Source organism: Sciurus carolinensis, chromosome 16 (assembly GCF_902686445.1).
Source record: "Sciurus carolinensis chromosome 16, mSciCar1.2, whole genome shotgun sequence".
NCBI lineage: Eukaryota > Metazoa > Chordata > Mammalia > Rodentia > Sciuridae > Sciurus > Sciurus carolinensis.
This window is the reverse complement of record NC_062228.1, coordinates 33387453-33411538: the sequence shown is the minus strand read 5'-3', so window position 1 is coordinate 33411538 and position 24086 is coordinate 33387453. Positions and strand designations below refer to the sequence as shown.

At 56.5% G+C, this 24086-nt stretch overlaps 1 protein-coding gene across 1 annotated transcript in view; it reads right to left on the bottom strand.

Annotated features, from left to right (window-relative positions):
- Znf423 (zinc finger protein 423) overlaps positions 1-24086 on the bottom strand; it is a 314481-nt gene that overhangs the window by 233596 nt on the left and 56799 nt on the right. The window contains exon 2 of the mRNA XM_047529580.1: positions 20920-20979. Within this exon, the coding sequence (XP_047385536.1) occupies positions 20920-20979 (60 nt within the window). The remainder of the gene's footprint in view (positions 1-20919; positions 20980-24086) is intronic.

Below are 24086 nucleotides of genomic sequence, written 5' to 3'. Positions count from 1 at the left end.
CCAGCCCAAGATGTGGACTTGGAATATATCATTCTAATAATTGAGAAGGAGATGAATGGAGCAACAAGTCCACAATCTCCACGCCTCGGAAAGGAAGACGTTCAGCTTCCCGTGTTCCCTTCCGTGACCCTTGCTCACTCGCAAATCTTCGTCTGCAGCGCTGGAGTCTGACTGAGTCCAGGATGCGGAGGTGCATCTTCCAGTGCCTCTTATTTCCATCTTGAGTCAGGTTCTCACTGAGTTGCCCGGGCTAATTAGCCTTAAACTTGCTATCCTCCTGCCTCGGCCTCCCGAGTCGCTGGGATTACAGAAGAGTGTGCCACCGCACCTGGCTAACCCACAAATCTTAAACCAGCTGGTGACAAGGAGTCTTTACAGGAGTATGCTCGTGGACGGAGCGGCAGGACTTTCCCGTTCCTGGCCTCCCGGCGAGGTCCTGGATGTTCCTCCAAAGTCAGTGCCTTGCCCACCCCATCACAGACGCCCACCCTGCCCTTTCTGGACACCACATAAATGGACACAGAGGCCCATTCTCTATGCATCTGGCTCCTCTCAACCCTAGGTCCACAGGTCCATCGGATCCCTGGTACGGCAGTGGGCTGAGTGTCCTGGCTGCGTTCCAGGTTTTCTTTTACTCTTTGCTTCTTAAAGGTCAGTTCCCACCCAAGCCTCTTCTCCCCGTAGGGCCACCAAGAGCAGACAGGAAAAACCACAGACCAGTTCATCCTGTCGTTTCCTTTCCAACCCTCTTCCAGCCGCTGGCCTGAGCTTGAAGCACTTCCATGGCCACGTCTGACAACCAGACTCCACAAGGCAGAGCACTCAGCTCCCCACGAGGCCACGTGTGCAGAAAGTCACGTGGCTGACGCAGCCCGGCAGCTTGAGGGCCAGGAGAGGCAGGGGCCGGGCTCCCTCCGAGGGTCGCCCACTCCCGTGGCCAAGCAGTGACAGGAAGGAGGCTGGGTGTCCTCTCAGGTCACAGAGAGAACGTGTGTGTGGAAAAGATGGAGTCCCTCCCGCCCCACAAGGGACAGCTGCCCACAGCCTCATCCTGATGCCTGGACGCAGAGAGCCATCCGGAACACGGCCTCTTGCCACTGGTGGCCTTTCCAGGCCACGAGAGAAAGCCAGGCTCGATGGGCCCTCCTCCGCCAGCGTACAACACTAAACACACCAAGGTCCTGGAAATGTGCAGCCACTGAGAAGCAGGATTGTTCCTCAAAAACTTCAGTAACGCAGGGTCCATGGACAGGTAAACGGGGAACCAGAATGTGGGGTGCCGGAGCAAAGGAATAGTAGACAGCCTTTAAGAGGAAGGAGAGTCCAACACAGGCCACCACCCAAAGGAGCCCTGAGGACATCAGGCAGAGGGAAATAAGTCAGACACAGAGGACACACACGGTGTGACTCCGCTCCAACAGGCACCTGGAGCAGTCACATGCACAGAGACGGAGAGGAAGAACAGTGGCTGGGGACAGAGGGGGCTAGTACCGAACGGGAACGGTTTCAGTGGGGAAGACAGAAGGAAACCGGAGGTGGCAGAGGTGCAGGGACGGTGTAGACAGACTTCACACCACGGACAGTCCACTGAAAAAGGGTCACAGTGATGGATTTTTTTTTTTTTTTTTTTTTTTTTTTTTTTTTTTTTTTGTGGTGCTGGGGATCAAACTCAGGGACCGACTGAGCTATCTCCCCAGCCCTGGATTTTTGTTACTTTTATTTGATCACAATTTCTTTACAAAATGTATAAGTAGTGGGGTGTAAAAGGCTGAGGAAAGGTATTGCAGGCCACGCAAGAAAGACTAAAGCAGAAATCACGACACTCACAGAAGGCACGAGGCAGCGCCAGGCAAGTGTCACGGAATAAGACCACGAAGGCGGTTCCATGTTTTAAGAAAACTACTCCAGAGTGGGAGCCAGGCACAGCCAGTAAGGCCTCTCTGGCCCCTGGAGAAGGCAGCACCGGTCGGTGGTGGGCGAGAAGTGGGGGCTTCCCTGAGCAGCCGCCTGAAGCCCGAGGCAGGGAGATCTTTAGCCACATGCAGAGTCTCGTGACCTTCAGAAGTCCCGGGCTCTGAATGATTCCCTCTGCTTTGGCTTCTGGTAAAACAAGTTTCCGCACCCTGGAGGCCCAGGGAACTCACATGGCGGCAGGCCTGAGCCTGAGCCACGGGAGGCTGCCAGCCTCCAACTGAGGTCCCTTCTGGCAGATTCCTCTGCATCTCAGCAAGGAAGACGCGTCCCTGGCACTGCAGACTGAGCCCCACCCCTCCAGAGGCCACACCTCAGAGCAGACCTGTGACCAGGGACAACTGGCTCCATTTTACAGAGAACTGAGAGATCAAGAAATGAAGGCAAGGTCCCAAGTAGGAACAAGCTGGGATTCAGCCTTACAACCTGGCAGACTCTCAACCCATTAGGCTAGGCTGTTCTGAGACAAGCCACCTGGAGACGTCAGGGCTGGACACCAGGGAAAGCAGAAATCAAAAGTGGGCTGCTCACTTGCATCTCCATTCCCAAACTTGAGGCTGGATCAGGCATATAAATATCAGACCATCCCTCAGCAATGACTGCACCAACTCAAAAGGAACTGCTTGTGTTTTCAGGGCACTTGGATCTTAAAATCAGGCAGTCAGATAGGAGACACTTCATTGTCTTCCAGGAATGAGAAAAGAAACTTCTAGAGTAATCAGAGAGGGCGAAAACAGTCAAAAGTCACACAGCAAGTTCCCAATGAGTTAAGCTTAGCAACCTTTGATCCCAGAGAGCTCAGACTCTCCAGGCCCCCAAGGCATATGCCCTGGGACACCATTAAGGATGACATTCCAGTGGGCACCAGGACGCAGATGAAAGTCTCTGAAGTCCACCCAGCCTCCTGCCAGGGCACCACAGACTGCCTGCCTGCCAACCTGATGCCCAGCCTTTCGTTTTTTACTGCTAATTAATTTGGATGGAGATGTCTTTAAAACGAGGCTTACGTCGGGTCCTCCCCACTGTCTGTGAACCAATTTCATTACAACAGAAACCGTGTTGCCAAAATGAGAAATCCCCTCCTTTTCAGGCCTGTGCCCTTGAAGGCATCTTATTAGAAAAGACCATTTCTTAATTAACATTTTTGATCTTTAATCCATTACACATCCCTCTAATCCTGTACGGAGGCGCGGCTGGCCCACTTCCACGGGCTGGCTCGGGGCTGCGCGAGGCTGGCAATCTCGGCGCGGGGGCTCGCGCACAGCTGGACGCCAACGCCGGCAGCCGGTCGCTCCCAGCCACCACCTCTGGTCCAGCCGTGGGGACATGTCCCGAGCGGGCGCCGGGAACGGGGTCGGCGCTGACACCCCCGCATGGGCCCGGCTGCAGACGAAGGTTCATTCCATTAACCCCCGAGCCCCGGCTCCTCCCGGCTCCTCCCGGCTCCTCCCGGCTCCGACGGCTCCCCCGCAAGGCCCCGCTAGCAGATGCGGCTCCGCGCTCCTTCCGGTTCGCTCTCTCTCCAGCAACCCGACCGCATCTGCACGCAGAGCTGGCGCCATCGAGGCCACAGGCCCGACTGCAAAGCACCGCACCTGCCCCTGACTCCCTCCTTCACTGCACTTTGGGAACCCATCCATTCCTGCCCCCCCTCCACCTCCCAGACCAACCTTCCCAGTCTGCAGCCCCACCTCAGCCTTCCAGGCTGGTGGCCCTGGACCTCAGCTCCTTGCTCTCTGCCCAGGCTCACCCACCCCCTGGTAGGTGCACCCAGCCCAGCCCAGTGCCAGCCTCACCACAACACCCAAGCACAGCCTGCTCCCAGCTGCCCCCCTCGCCAGACCACCCATCTCCCACCATGCTGGCCCAGCACAGCCCCAAGTCCATCTTGGGTGCCCCGCTGCCCAGCACCCTGCCAGCTCCACAGCATCCTCAACTCGGTGGGTTCCCCTCCAGCCTCCTGCTGTGGGCCACCAGCCTTGAAGACAACTGTGCAGCAGGTTCTATGGGACCCACTCCCAACCTCAGTCCACCCCCAGAGCACCCCCAGCACCTCCCACGTGAGGGCTGCTGGACCTCAGGGTCACCTCTTCCCCACATGCAGCTAGAGGGACCCCCTCCAGACAAAACCCATCATGCTGTGGCCCAAACAAACCCATCCCACCTCCCTATCGACTCAGAAGACAGCCCACTAAGCTCAGTGCCCATGAGCTGCCCCTGCCTGATGTCCGCTCTCACCCACTCGCCTCTCCAGCTCTGCCCTGCCGGCTCTGCTCCAGCCAGGGGCAGGCCCTTCCATCTCCCGTGGGGAGGGTGTGCGAAGCTGCTCTGCATGGCTCAACACCCCCTCCTCACACAGAGACCTCTCTGACCACCCCACATGGACGGCTCCTGCTCCTGCCACCCAGCACTGGTCACCTGCCATTCTCCTCCAAGAGAAAACATGTCGCGGATCTATTCATTCCTTTCCTCGCATCAGCTCCCCACCACACTGGGCGCTCCCTGCACAGAAGGACTTTGACCGTCCTGTTCACCAGGGTGCCTAAGATGACTTCTTAGAATCTTTTTTTTTTTTTTTTTTTGCGGTGCTGGGGATCGAACCCAGGGCCTTGTGCATTTAAGGCAAGCACTGTACCGACTGAGCTATCTCCACAGACCCGCCTAAGATGTACTAGGTGCTCCATAACATGTGTGACTAAAGAATGAGTGAACAGGCCTATGGAGATCATGCCAGTGGTGATCCAGATTTGCAAACCTCACAGCCCATTAAAGAGAGGACCTGCAACAACAGCATGGGGCTCACCCAGGAGCAAACGAGGTTGTGGTTAGACATGAAGTAGAACTTCCTGGTGATAACCACCCTGAGAAACGGTTCCTCCGTGAATAAAGGCAAAGCTGGAGCCTCATGCTAGATACCAGGGAGGAGGGAAAGGAAACGGTCCACAGTGGGAAGGGAAATGAAGCGGATGAAGAGCTAAGGAAGAGGCTAAGCCAGCATGTGATCATCCAGGCTGCCAAGGGCAGGATGGGATTCATGGAAAGGGCCACCCTCCCACTCCCACCAGGAGACACACGCAAAGGCTTCAGAAGGGGCAGGGATGGCACCAAGCCTTGAACGACATTAAGTTTCAGAGTGGCCAGGAGGGAGGACAGAGGGCATTGCAGGAGGGGACACAGCCTGAGCAAAGGCACAGGGGCAGAATCAAGATGGAGAACAGAGCCAGTGGTTCCCAGGAGACCAGTCCTGGGCCTCATGACGTCCCAGGCTTGAGGCTCCCTCCACTGGTGCCAGCCTGCCCCGCACACCACCCAAGGCTGCTGGTGCCCCGGGTCAGCCACAGAGTCGGCCCAAGTACAGGGCTCTGGAGGTGCAGGCTAGCGCCCGGCTGGTTACCACCGCCAGCTCCCTGAGCTCCCAGCCAGACCTTGACATGAGCCCTGGAGGCCATCTCACCACAGAGGGTGAGGCCGAGACAGCAGCAGGAGGCCTCCCAGGGGAAGAGCACCCGCACCTCGCCTCTCCAGCCTTGCCCTGCTTGCTCTGCTCCAGTCAGACCCTGGGGACAGGGCTGGGGATGGTGCCGGGGCTAAGCCATGCCTTACACTCACCCCTGCTCCACAGCCAGGGTTCTCCAAAGAAAGGGACCCGGCAGGGTAAGCACCCAGATGAAAGAGACTCATGGTGAGGACTTGATCCACACAATCACGGCAGCCCCAAGGCCTACCATCTGCTGTCTGTAAACTGGAGGCCCAGGAAAGCTAGTGGAGAAGTGCAAGTCCAAAGGTCCAAAACCCGAAGGATCCAACAGTGTGAGTCCAGGCTCAAGCCAAACAGGAATGCTGAGGCCGGAGGGCCCAGTTTGGTCAGGAGCGAATTCATCCCAGCTCTGCCCTTTGTTCTGTCAGGCCCTTGACAGACGATGAAGCCCACCCTCGTGAACGAGGGCCCTCCGCTCTTCCTCTTCCCCAAGCCTAATGCTAATCACTTCCATGATACCCTGACAGACACACCCAAAACGATGCTTCGCCAGCTACCTGGCACCCCCTAGGCCGGTCACGCTGACACACAAAGTTAACCACTGCACCTGCCACATGCCAGTCCACAGACCCCTCCAGGGACACAGGCCCGCCCCCGGTATCCTGCGGGGCATGCAGTGGGAGGCATGCAGTGCCAGCTTTTAAAGTCAGCCCGTGAGGGAAAGGGGCCTCACAAAGTTATTCCTGAAAATTCTTCCATCCACCTGATACGCTGCCATGGTGTGGGCCACACAGAGAGCAGCTACGGGGCCGTCCACGCTGGAAACGCAGGACGAGAATACACAGCGTCCCCCCCAGAGGACACCAGTGGAGGAGCAGCAGACCCTTACCCACCTGCAGGTCGCCTCGGGCAGCCCCCACTGACTGCCACAGCCGCCCCCTTTCAGTTCTGTGCCTGTTGGCAAATGTGTGCACCTAAACTGGGAGAAGTTGACAGAGTCATAGTGACTTGTAAGTATTCATATACTGTTGTCAGCAGTGGCTGGCGACTGGTGCTCTCATGCAGCTCTGCCATGAACTTGCTGTGCGACACTGGACAAAAACACTACCTTCTCTGATTTCCACATACGCAAAGTAAGAATAATCATCCCACCTATGGTCAAAGTGCCTCTGCAAGGAGGCCATGAGGTAATGCCTATGGAAGTCCCTGCTTGAGCGAGGCAAGGGACAGAGTGACAAAAACCTTGGAGACAGAGAGTTGAGTTTGAATCCTGAGTCGGTCACTTCCCAGTGGACGAATCCCAGGCCTCTGCGGGAGCGGGCTGAAAATGCCAGCATGGACACGGCGCATCCCAGGCAGAACCCACAGTGCGTGCGTGGCTGCCTGCCGTGGCTTCCCTAAAGGGGTCCCAGGCAGCTCAGCCCCAGACCCCGGGGAGCCCCGGGCTCTGTGGTGTGGCAGGAATCGGGCTGGGGTTGGATCCCAGGCCGGCCACCTCGCTTCCTTCTCCCTCCACATTGGGGGAAGGCATTTCCTCCCTCCCCAGCCGGCTGGGCCTGCGGGTCAGGTTTCCACCCAGATGGAAAGTCCCACCCAGGGCCCCTGGAGGGGAGGCAAGCTCACCATGGAAACGCCACAGGGCGCCGCTGGCCAGCCAGGGTAAGTGGCCTGCCAGGCCCACAATGCTGCCCACCAGGGGTGGGGAGGGGGCCGGGAGAGGGAGAACGGGGTTCCGGCTGGACACAGGGCGAGGGCAGAGGGAGAGAGCGTGAGGGCGTGTGGGTGCGGGTGCCTTCCGGCCCCCAGGTCCTCAGGACAGGGCAGTGAGGGACTCTGTGCAGGGAGTCCCAGCCCCGAGCCTGCCTCCCTGACGGAGGCCCCCTGGGAGGCTGAATTCCACTCGCCTAAGACAAGGGAACACAGCAACCTGGTAACAAGTCAGCCAGGGCACGAGTTACCACCGCGGCCCTCAGGCCTGCGTGCCAACGTGGCCACACTAACGTGCCAGGCAGGAGAGAATGAGGCGTCTCCCGCCCTTCAGCTCCACGGTGAGGGATGAACACAGGGCTTCCCAAACTATGTTCCAGAACTCCGTGAGTTGGAGGTAGGCTGACCTCAAAAGAGGAGGCTGGGACAGCTGGAGGTCAAAGAGGTTGAAGAGGCCTCCCTAAGACTCCGAGTCCCTGCCAGCAGGGCAAGCGTCCTCCTGGGCCCTGCCTGGAAGAAAGCCACTTGATCAAATTTATCAGAAAACTTAGAAACGCTATATGAGCAGCTAACCCAGAATCCCAGACGCAGCCTGGCCGAGGCAGCCCTGTCACTGTCCTGCTCCCTCATGGCCATGTTGCATGTGACCCCAGGGCCGGGCTGGACACGTAGGCCCTGAGGTTTTTTTTTTGGTGTGGGGGGAGTGAGGTTCTGGGGATTAAACCCAAGGTACTCTACCACTGGGCCGCATACCCAGCCCTTCTTGTTTTTTTATTTTGAAATGGGGTCTTGCTAAGTTGCTGAGGCTGGCTTTGAACTTTCGATCCCCCTGCCTCAGCCCCCCGAGTGGCTGGGATATCAGGCATGCGCACCACACCCGGCCCCTGAGCATTTTTCTAGGGTCAATTCAAGAAAGATCTCTAGGAAAGAAGATTGTGTTCCGTGTGCCAAACTGTAACTGTGATCATGCCCGCTGTTTACTCAATGACTAACGAGGAGCCACACAATAAATTCCTCCACATTCAGCGCAGAGAGGAAAAACGCTGGCTGTCCCCAGTACTGAACTCAGCGGCAGCCGCGCTTCCTTTATGCTCTTTCTCTTTTGGCCTAGGTTGCCAGGAAGCTCAACTCTTACTGCAAGTTTCTGACAAAGTTAGTCCTTTCTTCTATTATTGTAGCAGTCCAGTGACGCATGGGCCACCTGCTATCTTTCTGTTAAAAGATCACCACGGCGAGTGTTTACTGGGGGCTGCTGTGTGTCAAGCACCTGCTGAAGACATGCCATTGACTCTCCCAGCTGTCCTTCTGAAAATGCCACAGGTGGAGTCTTCATCATCCCCAGTTTACAGATGAACAAACTGAGCCCTGGGAAGGTACAGTGTTGCATCAAGTCTGTTCTCACAGAAAACGAGTCTGGGCGGGGAGGTGCTGTGCATGCATCTGCTCACTGGCTCCTCACTCTGGAGACAGGGTCCTGGAGGGCAGGACCCCACCGTGTCCTGCTGACCAGAGAAGCACTGACACCTGCCAATAACATGCTCAACGCCCTGGCAGCAAGTCCAGGATGAAAACCAAGGTCTATTTGCTCCAAATCCCGCATCCTCGAGCCCTGTCTTCTCTGTCTAACCCCACCCTGATCCTCCACCCCGCCTATCACCTGAAGCCTAACTCGAAAACTAAACTCACCCCCGGGAAACCCCAAATTCTCCACTAACCAGTGAACTACCCCCTGCCTGGTCTTGTCCTCCACTCCGTGGGACCGACCCTCTGGCCACAAAGGCTCCGCAGTCTGGCTACAAAGGCTGGGGCCAACCGGGGAAAGGATGCAGGTGACAGCGTGGACTCAGCGCAGATGGTGGGAGCACGTGGTCTGCAGCAGGGAGGTCAGCGGGGACAGAAGGTCGCCCCCTCCCCCAGGAAGTCTGGGCAGACCTGGGCTGGGCAGGCCTGCCGCAGGGACGCAGAGTGCGACGCTGTGCTAACCCCAGCTCCCTGCGGCGGCGGCTACTCTGGCCAGCCCAGCGGGTGGGGAGGAGATGCCTGCCCTGCTTCCTGCCCCATTCCAGCCTGGCCAGGAGCCCTGCAGCCAACACAGGAAATAACAGGGGCCCCCAGAGACCGCCCAGGCAGGCCCAGCTCTGAGGCCGCCTGGGGAGGGAAGAAGGCCATTGTCGGCCTTTGTTTCAGTTTCCCCAGCATTACCCCGGCTCCAAGAGGCCATGGGAGCTAACAAAGCCTCCGAACCCGCAGCTGTCCAGCCTCCCCCAGTCTCGACCCTGGGGACCAGCCCACCGGGCCCCCGGGCTCTTAAAGCAGCAGGTGCAGGGTGGAAAACACAGGCATGTCCAAGTTGGGGGTGGGGGTGCGCTGGGGCCCGAGCGGACCGGGCAGGCAGGCAGGCAGATGGGCGCGGGGGTCAGTCCTCACGGGGTGACCCAGCACGGGCCTAGCAGCAGGGCTGAGGACCTGTGGATGGAGAGAATGTTTAGGGCCCTGAGGCTTCAACAAAAAACCAAAGAAAGGAAAGAGCCGGCAGAGGACCCCAGAGCACCGTCCTGCCTTCCAGGCAGACGCCCCAGAGCCAGGCTTCTGTGTGGGTCCCACAGTGAGAACTGTGCACGATCAAGTGTGCGCGTGTACATGTGTGAATGGGTGCACACATGCCCCGGGGTACGTGTGAGTGTGTACGTGTGTGTGTGAATGTGTGAGTGTGTATGTGTGTGTGAATGGGTGCACACGTGCCCCAGGATATGTGTAAGTGTGTACGTGTGTACGTGAATGGGTGCACACGTGTCCCGGGGTATGTGTGACTGTGTGTGTGTGTGTGTGTGTGTGAGAGAGAGAGTGGGTGCACATGTGCCCCGGGATATGTGTCAATGTGTACGTGTGTGTGTGAATGAGTGCACACGTGCCCCGGGATAAGTGTGAGTGTGTACGTGTATGTGCGAATGGGTGCACACGTGCCCTGGGGTATGTGTGAGTGTGTACGTGTGTGTGAATGAGTGCACACGTGCCCTGGGGTATGTGTGAGTGTGTACGTGTGTGTGTGAATGGGTGCACACGTGCCCCGGGGTATGTGTGAGTGTGTACGTGTGTGTGAATGAGTGCACACGTGCCCCGGGGTATGTGTGAGTGTGTACGTGTGTGTGAATGGGTGCACACGTGCCCTGGGGTATGTGTGAGTGTGTACGTGTGTGTGTGAATGGGTGCACACGTGCCCCGGGGTATGTGTGAGTGTGTACGTGTGTGTGAATGAGTGCACACGTGCCCCGGGGTATGTGTGAGTGTGTACGTGTGTGTGAATGGGTGCACACGTGCCCTGGGGTATGTGTGAGTGTGTACGTGTGTGTGTGAATGGGTGCACACGTGCCCCGGGGTATGTGTGAGTGTGTACGTGTGTGTGAATGAGTGCACACGTGCCCCGGGGTATGTGTGAGTGTGTATGTGTGTGTGAATGGGTGCACACGTGCCCTGGGGTATGTGTGAGTGTGTATGTGGATGATGGGGTGTCCCAGCTCACGTGGGGTGGGTGTGTGTACCCGTGTGTTGTGTGTGCCCATCAGTATTCTTTCATCCCTGTACCTTGGGGGTTTCTCACGGGTGGTGTGTCACTACAGTGACCTCGTTCAGTCTCCTAGCGCATCCTAGCGCCCCTCGTTCCACACAGATCCTGGAAGCCTCCGCTGGGTCCCAGACACTGGGAACGAGCAACCTCAGAAAGGGGCTCTAGACTCAAACAGGCCCGCCTGGAGCTGTGAGCACCCACCAGTGCCTTTACCTCCGTGAGCCTCCACTGTCCCCCTGAGACATGGGAACAAGGTCACTCCCAGCCATCCGGGGTTAAAGTAGGCATGTCAGTGCACAGTGCCCATGCCTAGCACTGAGCAAATGCTCACTAGATGGTTGCTATTTTCTACTTGTCATTGTTATTACAATGCCATTTACTGAGGATAGAGCGGTAAGAAAAACAGGTATCATCCCTGCTGCCACGAGCTTCAGGATTTGTAAGGCATTTAGTCCTGAGAAGGAAAATAGCACGAGTAAAATGTATTACCAGATTCAATATCAGTCTGATGTGCTACTACTACCAAGCATGGCCAGCAGCCATCAGTTAAAGCAATCAACCACACAAAGGAAAAAAACAAAACAAAACAAAAAAAGAATTACCACCGTGGGGAAATAATGATTTCTTTGAGCCAGACAAGAATTAGTCAGGTTCAGCTTAATGGCATATGGCCACACTCATGCACCACCCTGCCTGCACACACCTGCCCACCTGCGCAGGGATTTCAAGGGAATGTCAGTTGAGATGACAGCAGCCTAACCCCCTGTGGTTGCACATAGCCTAGAGCAGGGCACGGGCTGACACAGCACTGACCATGCCCACCCCAGGGCTGGCCCTGCAGAGGCCTCCTGGGAAGCCAGGACCGGCCAGGCAGGCAGTCAGCCAACCTTGGCCATTCGGCCTATGCCTGCACGGTCCATGTGTCCAGCCCCACCCAGGGAAGGAGCCTGACCACATGATGGCCTTGGGGCTTCTGCCTTTCAGAGTAGACCCTGCCCACCTCCCACCGAGCCCAGTTCCGACTCCCACACAGGAAACACGCCACACCCCACCAAGCAGGGTCCACATGGGCAAGCACCGTCCCCTGAGGTCTCAGTTCCAACCAAACCCTGTGTCAGGGCAAAGGTGAGAGAGCCCTGCCCACTGTGGCCATGCCAAGAGATTGCCAGTCAAGATAGGGTGCTGTGACCAGAGTGGGGTTTGACTGAGCCCTCTGTCACCCACACAGATCCGAGCTCAGAGCTGAGCTCTGACCCACGCTTCCCTTGGTGTGTTGTCAACAGCAAGAAGAGAAATGCAGAGGGCAGGTGGCACCCTCGGGACTAAGCACTCCCAGTGCACTCCGTCGTGTGACCCAAGCTGGACTACCATCCCCATTCCTGACAACGAAATGGAAGGACAGAGAGGCTAAGTAATTTACTCAAGGTCATACAGCCAATAAGTACCCAGAGTTCAAACTCGGTGTTTGCTCTTAACAAAGTGAACAAAAATCTGGCCCCAAACTGCCCAGGGCAAATACAAAGAGGTTGGGTGAAGTTCTGGATCTTGGCAAACATTTGCCAGGTTCCTGCCACACCAGGCCTGGCCTCTGGGGACAGAGAATCAGGGGTGGGCAGTGTCCTTAAGGATCAAGCAGAGCAGCAAGAGAACTGGGCACACAGAGAAGGAACGCTAACCCAGGTGGAGGGCAATGAGGGCGGGGATGGGGTGGCTGGTCCCTGAGGGACAAAGGAAGACCCAGAACTACAGCAGAGCAATCATGGGGAGCTTCCTGGAGGAGGTGTGGCTCAGGCTGTGTCCAAGGATGGGTGGGAACTCACTGGCAGAGCACACAGCGAGAGCAAAGGCCAGGGGAGCCAGCCAGCACCGTGGGCCAGCACGGCATCGCACTGCTCTGGGGTGCTGCGAATCAGTCTGGGGCGTCCAGACCTAGCAAAGCACAGACTGTGTGCTGACGTGCGTGTTCCAGTTGGAGCAACGCTGGCATCAACTCCCCTGGGATGTGTGAGGCTGGGCAAAACGGGGGGAGTAGGACAGACAATGACCACCCACAATGCACGAGGAACATCATCATCACCCCCACACCCACACAGCACACCACACCAGGAGGCGGCCCTGGTTTCTGGTCAGACTTCAAGTCACCAAAGAACTATAGATTTCGATGTCCCCCACCAGGGTCCCGGGGGCCTTAAGGAGGGGCCCACAGCACAGGGGTGACTCCTTTTGGTCCTCAGGGAACACCAAAGCTTTGGAGAAAGTAGAACCAGCCTCTCCTTGCTATTGCATCTTCTGATGTCCCCCCAAAAGCGCTGGCAGCACCAGGGCAGGAGGTATACATAGTGGGCTTCTCAGGATGGACAGCCCCATATTTAGAGCCCAAATCATCCAGCAGCATAGCAGCTGCTGAGGTGGCCCCAGTGCCATCTGGGAAGAGTGGAGCCAGCAAGTCAAGCCCTTGCTGTGGAAGCCATGGACCATGGCTGGAGGGGCAGGAAAGGAGGAGGCAGAAGAGACACTGTTGTGCGCTCCCTGTCATACCCTGGACACCAGTACACACAAGCGCTGGTCCACACGGCCACACACATGCACAGGCTCTGCACACGTGTGCACAGCAGGCACCTCAAAGAGGAAGTCACAGAGCTCAGCCCAACAGGAGCCCAAAGCCCACCCAGAGCAAGAGGAAAAGGTGGGCAGGAAGCGCCACCTCCACTTGCAGAGCTGGTCCAAGTCATTCCTAGGGGCCTAGGATGCAGCACCACCAGGAGAGAGAGGCGCCGAAGCCAGGGGCTCCCAGAGGTCTGAGTCCGGGCTGCGGCCACCTGGGGCACACCCACGCACACGCGCATGCACACATGCCTGCATGCATGTGCACACCTGGCTCAGATGCCCTACCTCAAGGACTGCTCACCATGGTAACAGAGTGGCCACCTCTCAGCTCCAGTCACCACCTGAAGGGTTCTGAGGCCCCCCGTGCTGGGGGAAGCAGGTCTAACAAAGGCACAGCCCAGGCCGGGGGGCTGCACAGCCGACCAGCCAACGCACGCCGGCCACGCTTCCCCGGTGAGCTCGGGGCCACCACGGCTTCCTCCCCAGCCTGCCTGGCTCCACTTAGCCCAACTCCCCACAGACTCCCCAGCCGAGCTAATGGGAAACTCCCCAGCTGGCCCCATATAAAAATGCATTTCATAAGTCTTTAAAATGCTGGGAAATTCTGCATCTATTTAGTGAGACTTTCCTGCTCCTTTAAAATGTCCCCCGGTCCTCGTCAAGAAGATGAGGGGCCAGGCTCAAGCACAAAAGGTGGACGGCACCAGCCGAGCCAGCCTGGAGCCGAAGGGCGCTGGACAGCTTCCACCATCAGTCACAGCAAGGGGACTCCAGGCTGGTTTCATGGGGACAGGGGGGACATCCTTCCCGATGAACCCAGTGCAGGAGGGTCACTGGGGCAAGAATTCCAGGTGAGGGACCCTGTGGGGAAGGTGGGGAGCAGGGAAGGGGGACAGTCTCTCCAGCCTTGACTTGAAGATTGAAAGGAAAAGGTAAAGGATGCTGGGAGCCCCACAGAGACCTGCGAAGGGGAGAAGATGGCCACAGGGACGTCCCCCAGGGCGTCATCTACAGGCCGAACCTAGAACCGCCCATGTGCCCAGCAGGGAGAAGAGCTAGGAAATGAATGTCCAGCCACTCGAGGGCCTCCAGGACAGCCACAAAGGCTAACAGCTCAGTGGCACCAGGGTCACCACTCAGGTCTAATGGCGGTGACCCCAGAACCCACCATGGCATCTACTCTGACCTGCATCCAGGTAGAGGGTCTGGGGCTAGAAAAGGAGCTGGGAGAGATGTGAACAGAAGAACGTCAAAGCCAAGGCCGAGGGTGGGGTTTATGTGAAGCAGTTGAAATAAAAAACACTTGCCCTCAAGGGACCATAGCAGGCGGGGGCCAGAGCGCAGGCTGGACAGCCGAGTGGCCTTCGCTCCCCACGGGGAGGCACCCAGTCTGCCCAACATTTCCGTCTACTTCACTAGCCAAGCCTGGAGGTTCTCCCTCGGATCATCAGTGGGGACCCAACCACACTCCCTACTCAAGGACCCCCAGAACACAGACACCCAGAGGCCACTCTGATCTCCCGCCTGGGCAGGGCCCTCACCCAGGGATGGGGACACGGTGGGAGGGATCCCCGCAGACAGCCTGGGCCACCGTGTTAAAAGGCCTGGCCTGCGCAGGCAAACTGCCCGCAAGGCCTTCCCCTCTTTCCCGGCAGCCAAATCGGAAGACCAGCTGGAGTCCAGCTCTTCCCCCAACGGGAGCGCCTGGACAGAGGGGACTCTCGGCGAGTCTCTGGGTCCACAGTGAAGCACCTGGGCAGTACTCTCACAGGCAGGCATGCCACCAACAGACCAGCCGCTGACCTCAGGCAGGAGCTGCGGATTCACACCCCTGCGCTGGCTCTTCCTGGCTGTGGGAGCTGGAGGCAAGTCGGTCCCGTCTCTGTACCTCGGTTTTTCATCTGTACACGGACAGCGCCGAGGACCTGGCTGCTAGAAGCCCCTTGGGAATGGCAGAGTTGGTTTCCCTTCACCAGGACAAGGAGCCGCCGGGTCATGAGGGTTTGAAGCTATACCCACAGCACATCCCCAACCATCAGCAAGCAACCGACGAGAGTGTTGCAAAGCGCAGGCGGGTCAGTCACGCTGCGGGAACAAGCCCAGGCGCTGAGCACCACACTCCGCCCTCCGCATCTCCCCAGCTGCCAAGCAGCCACGTTGGGAGGAAGCCGTGGGGCAGATGCCACCTGGTCTGGCCCAGAACCCAGCCTGGGAGTGGGAGAGTCCACGGAGACAGAGACTGGACAGTTAAGGACAACGAGCACCTTCAGCGATGGGGGAAGGGGAGGGGGAGCTCTGTGGGGTTGGGCTGGTTCCTCAAACCCCACAGCGAGAGCTCAGTATCACACACACTCTTCCCGGCACCCACCAAAGAGCTTTTGAGAAGAGAGAGGAAACACTGAAGGGAAGACAGGCCACCACGGCAGACTGGGAAGGGCAGGAGAGAGGGAGAGAGCAGACGCTGGCAGGAGGGCAGGTCGAGGGCACTGGAGGTCTGGAGCCTCCGAGGTTGGGATGGAACCCTTAGTAAAGCTTCTCTGGCCAGCTCCTCCTAATTAGTGGCCAGGTCAGAAGCAGCTGGCACAAATTCGCCATCGCAATGTCTTTCTTAAAATGTAAGTTGAGCCGGGAGCAGTGGCGCACACCTGTGATCCCAGGAACTCAAGAGGCTGAGGCAGGAGGATTGCAAGTTTGAGGCCAACCTGGGCAACTTAGCAAGACCTTGTCTCAAAATAAAAAACAAAAAGAACTGGGGATGTGGCTCAGTGTTACGTAAAGCTCCCCTGGGTTCAGTCCTCTGTGTGTGTGCGTTCTCCAAAAATGAGATATCTTCCCATGTGCTAGGAAGGCTGAGGAGAATATTGGGAAACTGGAATCCTCGTACACTGCTGGTGGGAATGTAAAATGGTGCAGCTGCTATGGAAAACAGTTTGGTGGTTCCTCAAAAAGTTAAATATGGACTTACCGTAGGACCCAGCAATTCCACTCCTATGAATATGCCCCAAAGAAATAAAAGCAGGTGTTCAAACAAAAACTAACATATGAACATTCACAGCAGCACTGTTCACAACAGCCTAAACAGGAAGACACCCAAACGTCCATCAACACAGTTCAGTGGATAGAAAGGGATGAAGGGTGGAGAGGCCCTATAATGGGTGAGCCCTGAGAACAGCAGACTGAGTGGAAGGAGCTGGTCTGTGAGGAGCACGTCATGTGCTGCCACTTACGGAACCCGAATGGGCCCATCTAGACGGGCAGAAAGTAGATTGACAATGGTTGCCTGAGGCTGAAGGGCAGGGATAGGGAACAGAGAGCGCGGGGAAGGGCAGCTAAGGGGTACAGGGATTCTTTGGAGGTCAAAAAATGTTCTTATTTGACTGTGGCAATGGTCACACACATCTCTGAACATACTAAGAGCCACTGAATTGTATCCTTGAAATGAGTGAATTGTAGGATATGTGTGTTATATTTCAATAAACTACTTCTAAAACTATGAGTTGCTATTTTGTTGGAAATTTGATGATTTCCTGTGAAAACGCAGCTCTCTGGCTTCTCTTTTCAAAAACTGAGAAAAGCGGGCAATTCCAGGCCCAGGAGTCCATGTGGGACAACCTGTGGGAGTTGAGGGGCAGGTGTCTCTTTAAGGGAGCGCTGTATCCCTCCCCAACCTACCACTCCCCTGAGTCACAGCCTCAGGAAGCCTCTGGGCTTGGAAACCCCTAGTGGGGCTTTTCCATTTGCAAAGGACCCACATTCCTAAGGAGTGGGACCTAAGACCAGCAAGGAACACAGATGAAGCTGGGGCAACTCAGGAACTCGTGCAAATTCATACACAAAATTCCGCGCATCCCAAAAGAGAATCCATGCGCTTCCACCTGGTGCTCAAAGGCAGTTGTGGCTCAAAACAGGGCAAGAAGTGGCCACCACTGCTCCACATAAGGCACTGTGTTTTATGGATAATAAAAGTCAGGATCCAGTGGGAGGTGTGGTGTTAAAGGTGTGGTGTTTTACCACCACACCTCCCAGCACCGTGGCCTCGAACCTGAATGCGCGGCTCCTCCCCCTGGCTCCGGCTCCTCCCCCTGGTTCCGGCTCCTCCCCCTGGCTCCGGCTCCTCCCCCTGGCTCCGCCAGAGAGGCAAAAGCCAGTAGGCCTCCGGCCGCCCCAGGTCCCCCTCTCCAGGTTGGAGGAGATTGCCAGGAGCTGATCATTTTGCTCTTTTCTTGCCAGGCAAAACCTGGCTCTCCATCACTGTCAGGCCCCAGTTCATGGGCACGGATGGAGCAGGCCAAGTTGTTCCTGGGGGCCGCGGCCACGGGGTCCCTGCTGGCAGGGGAGGCTGGGGGAGGCCAGGGTTGAGCTCACAGGCATGTCACGTGCTCCGCTTCTTTATTGGAGTTCTCCATCCCAACCCGGAGCGGGGGGAAAGAGGATGAAGTCGAGGACAAGGGCACCATGGAAAGCGTGCACCCTCCGCTGGGCAAGGTGGTGCCCACGGGTACTCCCAGCAACTCAGGACCCTGAGGCAGGACGACTGCAAGTTTAAGGCCAGCCTCAGCAATTTAGCAAGACCCTAATTCGAATAAGAAGAGGCTAGGGGTACAGTTCAGTGGTAGAGCACCCCTGGTCTCAATCCCCAATATGGGGGCAGAAGGTGAAGTACAAGCCCACAGGAGAGGGGCTGCCCGACTCCCCACCGCTCCCCACTCCTCCTGTCAAATAAGTGCTCAATCGTGGCCACCTTGGGTCCCAGTGAACAGAATTCACCCATGTGCTGTGGCCACAGAGCCTGTTTCACTGGGAACTGACACAGAGCCTCCCACAGGCCGCACCTTCAGGTCTCTGCTCAGTGCTCCACCCCCTGATGCCAGCTGGCACAGAGGTTAAGCCACCAGCTCCGGCTGCAGGAGAACTTGGGTTTGAGTCCCTGCTCCATGGCTGTCTGGATGGGGACTCTGGACACAATACCAAACGCCTTCAAGCCGCGTCATCTGCAAAATGAGGACGGCAACTCTCAGTCGCCATGCCAAAGGTGGCTGGGAGGTTCTGTCCCTCATAATCTTCCTTGGCACTTACCCCCACTCTCTGAGGTGGCCTAGTGACATTTTCTCAGCTTAATGAAAAGTATTAGACAAAAGCAGCCTCAACCATGCCTTTGGCCCTGTCCCCCACCAGATGGCCGCCCCTAAACCAGCCCAGGGAGAAATGACAGAGCTGCTGCTAGAAACAGCACCCAACTCACAGAGCCATGAGGACCATCCAACGGGACACCGTAGGCAAAGTGCTCGCTCCGTGTCTGGCACACGCTAAGTAAGTGCTCAATATATGTGCCATCGCCCACATCCAGAGCTGCCTCCCACACTGACTTCATCCTGCCACCCAGGACTTGGGCCGTCTCACAGGCACACGCTCAGGGACTACAAGCTGACTTTACAGCCCAAGTCCAACAGAACTGGGAAGCAAAATTTATCACATGCATGCACTATAAGAAAAAATCATCAGAAACAGGCCAACAGCAACAGGACAAAGCGTGGCCTGGCTCCGGATTGCCCCCTGCCTGGGGCACTCTGCCCTCCCTTTGGCCATCACTGAGCAGACCATCCAAAGCTGCCTGGCACCACAGAGAACCGTGCCTGTGGGGTCCCCAGGGGCTGGAGGGGACTCACAAGGAGCAAACGCATTCTCCTGCACACGCATGTGGGGCGCGCTCAGCTCTTGGCTGGAAACTGGCAAATGCTGCAACTTCTACTGCTCCCGGGCAACCCGGCGAGGCCCCAAGGCTGGCCACCCCACACAGACTCATCAACCTGCAGACAGGCAGGACCCCCAGGGGGACATCACCCTGTCTCCTGCAGACCAGGAGGTGCCTAAAGGGCTTAGGGGCATCGCCTGGATGCCTGACTCCCCTGCATGGGCTCGCCGTCCACCACCGACCACTGCCACACCACCCTGCCCCGCAATGCTGCCCCACCACCTGAATGGCCTCCAGCACCACCAGGAAAGCAGTCAGGAGGGGCCCTTATCTGGGTCTAGCCCAAGTGCCCTCCTAGATCAGGGGCTCAGGGCACAGTGGGGATCCTCTCCAGAGGTCAGCACAAACCTGCGCACATGCACCCCACCTCTGTGGGGAGGCCTGGATCTGAGACCTGTTGCTTTATAGTTTCACAGGGAGACAGGACAGAGGGCCACACAACCCCTTCCCCAGGCTGCTAACCTGCCCAGTGCTGACACCAAGACCTATTCAAACCCTCCCTAAAACCTGAGCACCCCCCACCATTCTAGCCCCTCCTCACAGAGGGGGCCCCGTCACCAAGGGCCAGACCAACTGCAGACTTAACGATGCCCGTCCCTGGGTTAGCCAGATCAGCCAGGACCCTGAAGACCCTCCAAACAGCATTCAGATCCTGCTGGAAAGGGCACTGGATCTGAAGTCCAGGGACCTGGACTCAGGGCCGATTCTGCACCCCCTCTATGCCATCAACTCCCAAGTTTCAGTTATGAGTGAACCATGCTCATTTTTGCTGACTCTATATATTACTATTACTTAAAACTCTCTTGTCAATTTAGTTTTTTCACATAAATGAATTTGGCATCATCGTAAGTCACAGAAGTCTATAAAAATCACAAATCAGAAGTATAACCATTAAGATGCTACATGTTCCTATACCTGATGCCCAAATCCACATTTTTGGAAATATCAGCACTGAGCAACTCTCTTCTTGTTCAGTTTCCATAATTAAAGGAGAAGATGGGACTTGATGGCTCCTTAAGATTCAAGCTTCAACTCCCCCATGCAACCAGAATCAGCTGATCAGGATCCTGGAACAGGCCTGGCCCAAGGCAGGGGAAGAGGACAGGGAAAGAGAACCTGGCACCTGCCAGACAGGGCATCACAGCCTCAATGCCATGAGAGGCACTAGCTGGGTACCAAGGTCCCCATCCAGAGCTCCCAAGGACCCCACAGCCAGGTCGAGTCTCAAGTTCCATGTAACTGTAAAGTTAACTTTGCAGTTAGAACATCCTCAATTATTTACTCTTCTTACACATGGGAAACTGAGAAAAGAACTCAAGTCCCCCAAATGTCACATTATCCCAATACCCCACAATGGTCATGCATCCCACAAGTCTGAGCTTCCCCTAGTACCTCCCACTGGAGGCATAAGCTCAGGACTGCAAAGCAGTCTCCTCCAGGAAGGGAAAGACACGAATTCTCATTCAGATTGGAGTTTCAAAGTCCTATTAAAGTGGCTTTTATGCAATTAGACTGGAATGAATGTGTAGTGGCACCCAGAACGGGGAGCTGCCAGGCCTGTGCAGTGGGGACTCACCACCCATCTGAACTGTGCCCACAAGAAGGAAACGCGACCCTTGGGAAAGGCAGGGCGTATTAGTCTCCGTATGTAATGGATTTTATTGACCATATGGAACCGATATAAAATCATGTTGCACGGGGTAGTCTGGACCAGAGACAGGAATGTGACATGAAAAATATCACTTCCACCACCAGCTGGGTGGCTTTCTGAGTTTCTGGGTCAGCCTCCCCACCCCAACAAGACCCCCAGCAACTCCCCAGCAGTCCCTGGGCACCTACCTGCTGCTGTCACGGAGGAATCCCAGGCCAGCGAGAAGTCCGAGGCCTCCCCCTCTTCAACTGCAAGAAAGAGCAGAGATGGGCCTGTGAGTCTGGAGGCTGCATGAACAGGCCACGGGGGTGGGGCACGGGGCATGGAAGACGGACACTTGTGGGGTTCCTTAGAGAGTGTCCACCACCAAGGGAGAGGTGGCAAATCCTACAAAGGGGACTTTGTTGATTTCAGAGAGACGCAACATGATCAGAATAAGACAGGAATGTCAAATGAGTGCGAGTCAGTTATGGTCCCCCTCTCCCAGCACCCCTGGCAGACATCACTAATCAATCACAACACTGTCTTGAGATGTAGCATCAGAATCTTTTTCTCAGCGCTCCAGGCCACCAATCTCTACAACCAGCTTCGAGCAAAGACTCAGAATGCTCCCTGATCCTTCAAGTGCCCCCTACCAAGTGCCACATAGACCACCACTGAGATATAAAGACATTCTCAGAGGTCAGTCAAGTGCAGGGTACTAGTCCCCATGCACAGACACGACCTGTAGACAGACCTCAGGACAGGCGGAGGCCAGCTCTCCCGTGGTGGACAGGTTTGAGCACTACAGTGCTCATGAGTTGGCGACATCAGAAGACAAATGACCTCCCCTCTCCACCCTGAGCTCTGCAGAACCAGGCTGAGCAGGAATGGGAAGTCCCCCACCCCACACCCCGGCATGCAAGACCAGGTTGGTGGAGCCACACACTAGAACACAGGAGAAACACTGTAACAGCATAATAACACTCTTGTCCTGGAATGAGTCCCAGGCTGGGGCATGTAATAATATTAAAGCTGGGTTATAGACTTTGTAAATGGAACTTTGTTTAAGCCAAAAATGTGCACACACGGTATTTTTCAGATTTAACGGGCTCTGCAGCTCCACACATGTGCAGGCTGAAGCGACCACAAACCCTCCTCCTCTGTGCTGTGATGCCAATGCTGGCACCACCTGGGTGAGGACTGGGGGCTTCGTCTTCCTCGGTCACTCCCGGGTTTAGCCCTCAGCAGATTCTCAGAGGTGAAGGGACGCGCCAGGGGCCTCACAGCGAGTGAGTGTGCGTGCAGTTGGGGCTCCAACCTCAGACTGCCTGTTCAGAGCTGCTTCTGAAACCACCGTAAAGGAGGAAAGGAAGGATGCCGTCCAGAATCCTGCAACCTCAGCCCTCCACACGGAAGGCAGGCACACAGCAAGCCGGACAGCCAACCAGCCAGGGGAGCACGCGGGCTGGCTGTGCGTGGAACCCGAGTTCTGGCTCCAAGCAGAGACCAGTTCAAGTTCCAGCTGAACGACCCTGAGTCCGCCACCCTATGAGCTTCTGTCTTCCCACCTCGAAAATGGAGATAATATGGTACCTAAGCCGTCGGGCTGTTGGGAGGGTTAAATATGCATGGTGAACACACGAGCCAACTGCCCCATGAATATCAGGGCTGTCATCTGCTGGAACACTGGCCCAGGCACTCAGGTGGGCCTGGGGCAGGGGCTCAAGCAGTCCTGAAGCCGGCTCCCCTTGGGCACCTACCCGAGGTCTCACTCCCTTCTCCAGAGCCTCACAGAACCAGACTGTGTTTCTTTTACTCCTCAGAATTGTGAGCACCAGGGATCATCCACGTCGATGAGCACCAGGCCAAGGAATGCTAAGGAAGTGTTCTCGCTTTTCCAAGTTTGCATCCTGAGAGTTGAAACTCCAAATCAAGACAATGAAATGCAGAGATGATCTGGGCAGGGACCAAAGCTATTGTTTTTCTTAGCTGTTGCAGCTGGGGTGGGTTTTCGACTATGCAGCTTTGTAAATCAGAATCAGGGCCTCGAGTCAGACCAAACTGATATTCACTGAAACGATTCTAACCAGAAAGCCTCGGAAACAAGGGCAGATAAGGCTGGACATGATGAGAAGCAAGCCCAGCAGGAAAGAGGCTGCGGAAGGGACACACCACCACACCACACCTGAAGACGAGGGCCCTTCACACGCGCACACACCGCACTTCTGCTAAGGGACTACTGCCGACGTGTAAGGTCACCATGCTGTCATTTTGTTGGACACCTTCAACAAGGTCCGCATGGATCCTAAGCATCACCAGTCACGGTATTGCGGCCTTAATGTATGACAGCTGCTCTCCCTCTGTCCTCTGTCACCCTGCCTCAAGACAAACAGCCCCCACAGCAGTTAAGAAGTCTGACCTCCCAAGTCACTGAACTTGAGGAGGTCCCCAAGATGCCAAGCCCTTCCCATGACGAGATCAGGCATCAGTCATAATGAGAAAAAGAATATGAGAACACCCACCACTTGGAGCTCTTTGGGGGCAAAAAGGCTCTGCTCTGGGGTCCAGGACCCCAGAGAGTCTGCAGAGATAGGAAGCTGAGGAGAGCGACCTGAAGCCTGCTGGCTGTGACACCCCATGACGGCTTCCTGGAGCCCTCCCTGGCAAGCAGCTGCAGTGCACAACCCAGCGCCGCAGGCATCCCGCACAGCCGTGGGCCTGCCTGGGGCCCACCCACCTCGAGCCTGGGCATGAGTGAATTTTCCCACAAGTGCTGGCATCCACCCCACTCAGACGCCAGTCTGGGCCCATATTCTGCTTTTCAAGAATATAAACACACCATCCTTTATACATTGTTGATGAGAAAAAGAAAGAGCCAAACCCCCACCCAAGGCCCTGTGCTATCCCATGCCATACAAAAGAGCTTTTCCTGCCCCAGCTGGACTCTGCTGTCCGGACTGGATCTTCAACCAAGATGTGACCAGCAAGGGCAGCAGGCACAGAAAAAAGGAGGCCCCACCTGCTTCGGGAGCCAGGTGCTTGCTAGAGTGGCCTGAGCCCCTGTGGCAGTGGACACTCTTAGGGGAACCAAGCTGCAAGCCCCCAACATCCCTAAAATGGAACTCTGCTTCAGCAGCATGATGAAGGTGCTGAGCATCTGAGAGGCAACCCAGCCGGCACAGGGTCTGCCAGCATAGCACACCAAGGGGGACGCCCACCAGCCAGGGGGCCAGGCACTTTCTGGAAACTTCCCCAGATTCCACTTCTAACTCTTTAATTCATAAGACTGGGCAGCACCGAGGTCAGATGCACACTCCCACCCTGTGCATGACGGGCATTTGTGAGGAGGGAAGGGTGAGCACCAGGCAGGTGC